This window comes from Cyprinodon variegatus, unplaced genomic scaffold, assembly GCF_000732505.1.
Source record: "Cyprinodon variegatus isolate N-32 unplaced genomic scaffold, C_variegatus-1.0 Scaffold834, whole genome shotgun sequence".
NCBI lineage: Eukaryota > Metazoa > Chordata > Actinopteri > Cyprinodontiformes > Cyprinodontidae > Cyprinodon > Cyprinodon variegatus.
The window spans coordinates 104,684-111,435 of record NW_015151287.1 but is presented as its reverse complement, the minus strand read 5'-3'; the positions used below and the strand labels follow the sequence as shown (position 1 = coordinate 111,435).

Below are 6,752 nucleotides of genomic sequence, written 5' to 3'. Positions count from 1 at the left end.
ATCCCTTTGATGCTACCTGAATAAATCTCCAGAACCAAGAGGCTCTCAGTGGGCTGAAGGTGAACCCTGGGCAGAGCGAAGTTCTTCCTACATTCTCTCACTTCTTCAGACCTTCTTCAGTCCAAAGCTCCATGTTCGTTAGAACGGAGGGCAGGAAGGGAAGAGCTAGGAGATCCTCGGCTTCCTTCCAGATTGATCTCCTCATTAAGTTTTGCAACCAAGTCTCCAAACTTGTGTTTAGTTTTAGTCTTGTTTAGTCATCAGACTGCGTCATCCAGCTTTTCCAGCTGACCTGGTTTATCTCTTTCACATCAGGGAACGAGGGGACAGGATAACGACACTCCAGGACCTAAGGGAGACCGTGGGGATGCTGGCCTGCCGGTATAGTCTCCCTCAGCTTTTTTCTGCTGTACAGGAAGTGTTAAACTTGGTTTATTATTGTGATTGGAATGTTGGTTTTCTGATGACAGGGAGACCCTGGTTTAGACGGAGTGATAGGAGAACGGGGGGAAAATGGCAGACAGGTAAACAACTCTTGAAATCACTGAGCAATATTGGAGGCTTTGAGTGAACCAAGGTGTGACTCTGTCCTTATCTTCCTTAGGGTCTGGATGGTAACAGAGGCCAACCGGGATCACCTGTAGGTCACTTTCTAGAGTTTGTTAATATTTGAATAACTTTCATAGTTAGCTAACATTCTGCTGCTTCCCTGAAGGGACGTCCCGGGTCAGCCGGAGCAAAAGGTCTGCCAGGACAGCAGGGCATCGCAGGATCAAGAGTGAGTTTGCTCTCTTCATTTCCATAAGATTATCTGGATGAGAATTACAGAGATGGGGAAGCTTAGATATTCTGGATTTAATAATCCTAAAATTTCCTGCCAGCAGTTTGATGAGCTGCTTTCATTGGATTCCTACTAGCACATCTTTTTAGATAACGACATTCTTTAGTCATTAACAGAAATCATGAAAGAAACGTCAATCATTGAGACCAGCTTTGTCTTTCTGAAGGGTCGAGCTGGACCAATCGGTACTCCAGGACCTAAAGGGGAGGATGGGAATGCCGGTCCTAGAGTGAGTCCACCAAATGGATCTGCTGTTCTGTATCCGGGGTATCGTGCTAATCCTAAACCTCATCTGATGATGCTTGATTGTTCAGGGTCCTGGTGGTATCCCGGGTCCCGCCGGAGATACAGGAAGAAGAGGACCTCTTGGTCGCAAGGTAGAGAACCGGAGCGAGCTTGATGAGTGTCTGACTGTGAACGGGTCGGCTACGTAGCATGGACGGACATGCATGAGCCAACAGGGAGACGCTTGGTTCCGTTTCATTCAATCCGTAGAACCACATGATCCATCCTTTCCTGTTTCCTCTGAGATGTTTTCCTTATCCAGTCAATCTGCTTCTCATGGTCTCATTTTAGGGAGAACCGGGAGATCCAGGACCACCTGGTGAGGGCGGTTCCATTGGACCCCATGGAGAACCAGTAAGAATAAACTCTTTTTCCATTAATTCCAGTTTATGACTCTCTTTGCTTGATTAACCCGTTATACCTCTGATTAATTTTACTAATTCTACCCTAGCATGACCTTCTCCTAAAACTTTATATATTTAGATCATTTCCATGAGATGAATGTTTTCCTTTTTTACTAACTTTGATCCTAAGATGGATCGGTCATATTAGGAAACAACTATAATACGTACTTTTCAGACAAATAAGCAAAAAAAATAAAGAGACTAAATTCTGTCAGTTTCCCCAACGTATATTTTTACATACTGGATATGTAAAAAAAAATCCTAGATTAATGTTTTTCACTATAAATAGTTAATCCTTTCAAGCTGAAGTCAGAAAATATGGAGATTTTCAGCATGTTTACATTACTACATAATAAATAAATATGGAATAAATAAAATGATTTTTAAAGGTTTTACAGTTTTTTTCAGTGTCCTGTCTGGCGATGAGGCGATAAGAATAATTGCCTTGATGCCAAAAAACGATAGCAACAGATTTGACTTTCACCAGTGGAGCCGTCCGGCTATCGCCACAGTGTTCCGCTTGCTTTATGCATTTAAATAGCTTAATGTTGTTGTTTTTTATAATCCATGCAGGGAGTCTGCTTTGTGTAGTTTTAACTTGCTCACATTAATGTAACTGATTTCTTTGTTAATATAAATGTTAAATTTAAACCATCTTTAAATAAAAAATGTGACTGTTTGTCCCAGAAAACCAGCTGGTCACAGCATTTTTGTCCTTTTTCCATTCAGGGTCCAGATGGTAGCGATGGTTTCGGTCCGAAGGGTGAGAAAGGAAGACAGGTGAGAGCAAAGGGCTGCATGAGCTCAGTAGAAATGGTTCAGGTGACCTTTAAGGTCAGTCAGTGAATAAATCAGGATGAAGACGATGCTATAAATCCTTTCCCACTGTGTGCGCTTCTTTAAAGGGAGGTACTGGTTTCCCAGGGAACCCCGGACCAAAGGTAGGCCACAGCCTTTCACTCCAGCTTAGATTTCATGTAAAGCGATGCTGCTGCATCTATCTGCCTGTTTTTCGTGATTTCAGGGGGAAGCTGGAGACCCTGGAAAACTGGGTGGACCTGGAGCCCGAGGAAACCGCGGACAGAGAGTTTGTCTTTTTAGTCATTTCATTATATGCTACATAATTAATTTCTCTATGGAGTTACCAAATCTTTACAGCAGTGTTTAAGACCAAATGTTGACTCTTTCTAGGGAGTATCTGGGAAACCTGGACTGCCTGGACAGAAGGGAGAGGATGGGTATTCTGGACCCTACGTAAGCCTCCTAAAACCTTCAGCTTTATTCACATTCTCCAGGGCTGTTTGAACATGAAAAAAGCCCAGCTTTAGATGAGCTATAATGAGCTGCAGGGAGGGGAAGAAATGCTCCATGTTTTAAACTGCTTAGCCAGAGCAGAAGATGGAGCTAGCGGAGCTCTTAGACGGGGTATTAGTTAATTGTGTATGGGTCTGTTAACGAGCTTGTTTTTGCTTCTACAGGGACCCAAAGGACCAAGAGGACCAGGTGTTGTGGTACGTGTTCCCTACCTACGGAATAACCTTTTTCTGCATCTATTCTGTGTATATCTAGTTTCCTAAAAGTTGACTCTTCCTCCTTCCAGCAATGTGACCTAGTCCAGAAGATCAGAGATAACTGCCGTAAGTTTTCCTGACTTCAATATTATCGTTCACTCGGAGCACAAACCGATTCTTACAATGTTTTTATTGTTCTTTTTATCTTTATCAGCTTGCTGTTTTGGTGAGTATAAAAGTGTCTTTGCTTTGGATTAAAATGCTTCAGATCAGGCCGTGATCATGGGGGCAGGAAGTTAGACTAGGCCTCTCTGTGCGTGTTCTTAGGTAAGGAGGAATGTCCGGTCTACCCCACGGAGCTGGCTTTCGCCCTGGATGTCTCCCAGACTGTCGATCGCCAAGTTTTCAACAACATGCGAGACACTGCCGCTCTCCTTGTTAAAAACATCACCATCGCTGAGAGTAACTGTCCAAGAGGCGCTCGCGTTGCTCTGACACTGTACAGCAACGAGGTCATCACTGAGGTCCGGTTTGCCGACGCATTGAAGAAACGGTCGCTGGTGGATCGCATCGAGGGACTGCAAAAACCAAGATCCAACAAGGAAGCAAGTTTGGAAACAGCCATGACCTTTGTGGCCCAGAACACCTTCAAGAGAGTGCGCAGTGGTTTCCTTATGAGGAAAGTGGCCGTCTTCTTTGTTGGTCACCGGGTTAGGCAGACTCAGAGAATCACTAATGCCGCTCTTCGCCTTCACGATGCTGGGATAGCTACCTTGATCTTGGTGAACAGTGAGAACAGAGAGCTCAGCCGGGCTGTGCAGGTATGACCGACTGATGGAGCCTTTAACGGTTCTTTGAGACCATTTTAACCTTCATTTATATTTATCACCTCTATTTAATATTCTCCCTGTAAAACAGGTGAACAATACAGCGCTGGCCCAGGTTATAGTTCTTCCTGCCTCCGGAAGCTCTCAGTACAACTCAGCCTTCAAGAAGGTCCTGAACTGCCACGTCTGCTTCGGTAAGATGACCTAAAGCTGTTTCTACACATTTGTGTCAAACTACAGTAGCAGCAACCAAAATGGCCCCTACCAGTCAAAAGCCAGCCGAATGGCAACCTAAATATAGCCGAAATATAGCCGAATGGCAGCTGACTGGCAGCCGGTCATGGAAAAAAGTATTCAACCCTTCACCAGGTTAAATAAAAGGCAAATATCTTTGCAAAGAAAGAACAGTTCATCATACAGCCCTAATGGCAGCATTCTGCTCTGTTCTGATCTGAGCAGCGTTCGTTCCTCCTTACTTACAACTATGGAAAGCAGTCAGAGTCTAAACTAATTACAGACACTTTGGTTAAACAGTAACATGTTATGAATAAACCTTGAGAAGGAATCTGGTTTGTTATGGGAAAAAGCTTTGTCTGGTCTACAATCCTGCAGAGAATGTCGTGGTCTTCAAGGTGAAACAGACTGAGTGAAAACGTTTATAGTGAGTAAATAAGATAAATTAATATAGAAGAGAAATCAAAATTTTCCGAAAACACAGCCTAAATGCACCCGAACGGTAGCCGAACGGTAGCCGAATGACAGGAGATGATGCTTCTCTTTAGATATTAATGTCCTATCATGACAGAAAGAATATTTTAGATGTTTAAAAAAGGAATTGTAGGGGACTAGCCAAGGGTCAATCAAGGAAAGTCGGGAAACTTTGAATGGCTACGACTGTAATAAAGACATTAAAGCACTGAGAGAAAAATGATAATTATTGGGAGAACCAAAGACTGGCATCTAAGCATTGGATATTTTACATAAAAAAAAAGCTCAAGCTGAAGTTCTAGTTTTCATTGGGTTTAAAGTTTTTTTATGATTTTAAAATTTTTTCCATTCAGGTTTTAACGATTTTGACTGAAATGTAGGCAGGTTCTATATGTAGACTACAGCTTAGGCTGGATGAGCTTCAACAGTTTGTTTCTGGAACGTCGCATAACTCCGTGCTCTGGTTTCAGAAAAACAAAATCTCTTCCTTTGTTTGCTATTTTATCATCATCATCATCATTTAGAAGCTTTTTGATTGCTGTTAAAGCTTTGATTGTTGAATGTACCAGTGCTTTTGCATTAAGAAGCATCTTTGTTCTTTGTGTAGATTTCTGCTCTCCGGATCAGGTCTGTGACTTTATACCCCCAGCGACCAGCCGAGACCGGAGGTCGCTGACCTCTGATGTGGACATTGACATGGCGTTCGTCATTGACAGCTCTGAGACCACGTTCCCCTCCTTCTTCATTGAGATTAAACGATACATAGCTCACATCGTAGAAGCTCTCCACGTGACTTCGGATCCCATGACATCTGTTCATCATGCTAGAGTAGCTGTTGTCCAGCAAGCTCCTTATGCGTTTCTCCGCAACAGAACTGGTCTTCCCATCCACGTGGACTTTGGCTTGACCCAACACCGCTCTGCTCCAGACATCGTCAGGTTCCTGCTGGAGAAGACGGAGCAGCTGGAGGGCGGCCGTGCCCTCGCCTCGGCCATCGAGTCCACAGTGGAGCAGGTGTTTGAAAAAGCGCCGCTGCAGCGCGACAGGAAGGTGATTGTCCTCTTTGTGACCGGCAGCGTAGCGGAGGAAGAGGAGCAGCTGGTCCGCGTTGCCAGTGAGATCAAATGCAGAGGATTCTTCCTGGTGATTTTTGGCGTGGGTAAAGCGCTGGGTCCCAGAGACGCTTACGTTCTGTCCCGCATGGCGAGCGAACCTTCAGATGTCTTCTTCAAACGCCTCGACCTCATTTCTGACTTCTATGACAAACACATCCAGACGTTTGGGCAGCTGTTTGCAAAGTACATCAGCTGTAAGTCAGACGCTGATTTCATTCTTCTCCACAATCACTGGAAGTACCTTCATCCTTTGTTTCTCTGCCTCTTAGTTGAAAACCGTCCTGAACTGTCCAAGAACTGTGCGTGGGTGCAGAGTGACCAGCCCCTGAAAAGCCCCCTCCCACCAGCTCCCCATCAGGAGTAAGACCGCTCCCTCTTTCTCTTCATGTGTTCATAACCAGTCTGTTTTCATTGCTGTTTTATTTGCTTTACCAGGAAACAACAGAAACACTATGAAACTAACCAGGCCGTTCATGACAAGAAGCTTCATGGTAAGATGTTCAGAAAGCAGCCAGATCTGGAGGTTAGAGCTCCAAGCTTCTACCAGCTGCTTCTACCAGTTCTATCCACTGGTTCTACCCCAGTCTGTCCTTCTGCTACATCTGCAACTCCTTGATCTCCCTGTCTGGATCTTATCAGTCAGGCTGAACTCTAATGCTACGTTCACACTGTGATTTCAGCATCAAAAATCCTGTGCTGCTTCATTTCTGATGCTTGTCCACATTAAGCTCAGCCGTCCAGTAAAGTGAGTCCAGATGCTTCTGCTGCTCCTGAGTTCGATGCCAGAGAGCAGCTTTGCTATATTAGCTGTGATCAGCGGGTAGAAAGTAGTTAGAATCTATGTTGAAGTGAGAAAGTCCTCCTGAAAACATGGTCTGTGCAGTCAGTTCATCCAGATTACCATCCTGCCTTCAAAGATTATTTCTCTGTGGGAGCCGCTCAGACCCCCACATACCGGCTGGGCACTGTCACTGGGAATCCTCACCAGCAGCTGCCTCAGGCCTGGTCGTCTTTTTGCCGTGGCGGCTGGAAGGCGGTTTTCATGTACGTAATCCAAACTG

At 44.6% G+C, this 6,752-nt stretch overlaps 1 protein-coding gene across 7 annotated transcripts in view; it reads left to right on the top strand.

Moving 5' to 3' along the window:
- Positions 1 to 6,752, top strand: part of col6a3 (collagen, type VI, alpha 3) — a 50,533-nt gene that overhangs the window by 40,206 nt on the left and 3,575 nt on the right. For all 7 annotated transcript variants that reach the window (XM_015396986.1, XM_015396985.1, XM_015396990.1 and 4 more), the window contains 19 exons: positions 316 to 381; positions 471 to 524; positions 605 to 640; positions 716 to 778; positions 1,008 to 1,070; positions 1,156 to 1,218; positions 1,418 to 1,480; positions 2,260 to 2,310; positions 2,436 to 2,471; positions 2,555 to 2,617; positions 2,722 to 2,784; positions 3,009 to 3,041; positions 3,131 to 3,167; positions 3,256 to 3,267; positions 3,369 to 3,862; positions 3,960 to 4,062; positions 5,184 to 5,885; positions 5,961 to 6,051; positions 6,127 to 6,182. In XM_015396986.1, the coding sequence (XP_015252472.1) occupies positions 316 to 381; positions 471 to 524; positions 605 to 640; positions 716 to 778; positions 1,008 to 1,070; positions 1,156 to 1,218; positions 1,418 to 1,480; positions 2,260 to 2,310; positions 2,436 to 2,471; positions 2,555 to 2,617; positions 2,722 to 2,784; positions 3,009 to 3,041; positions 3,131 to 3,167; positions 3,256 to 3,267; positions 3,369 to 3,862; positions 3,960 to 4,062; positions 5,184 to 5,885; positions 5,961 to 6,051; positions 6,127 to 6,182 (2,149 nt within the window). The remainder of the gene's footprint in view (positions 1 to 315; positions 382 to 470; positions 525 to 604; positions 641 to 715; positions 779 to 1,007; positions 1,071 to 1,155; positions 1,219 to 1,417; positions 1,481 to 2,259; positions 2,311 to 2,435; positions 2,472 to 2,554; positions 2,618 to 2,721; positions 2,785 to 3,008; positions 3,042 to 3,130; positions 3,168 to 3,255; positions 3,268 to 3,368; positions 3,863 to 3,959; positions 4,063 to 5,183; positions 5,886 to 5,960; positions 6,052 to 6,126; positions 6,183 to 6,752) is intronic.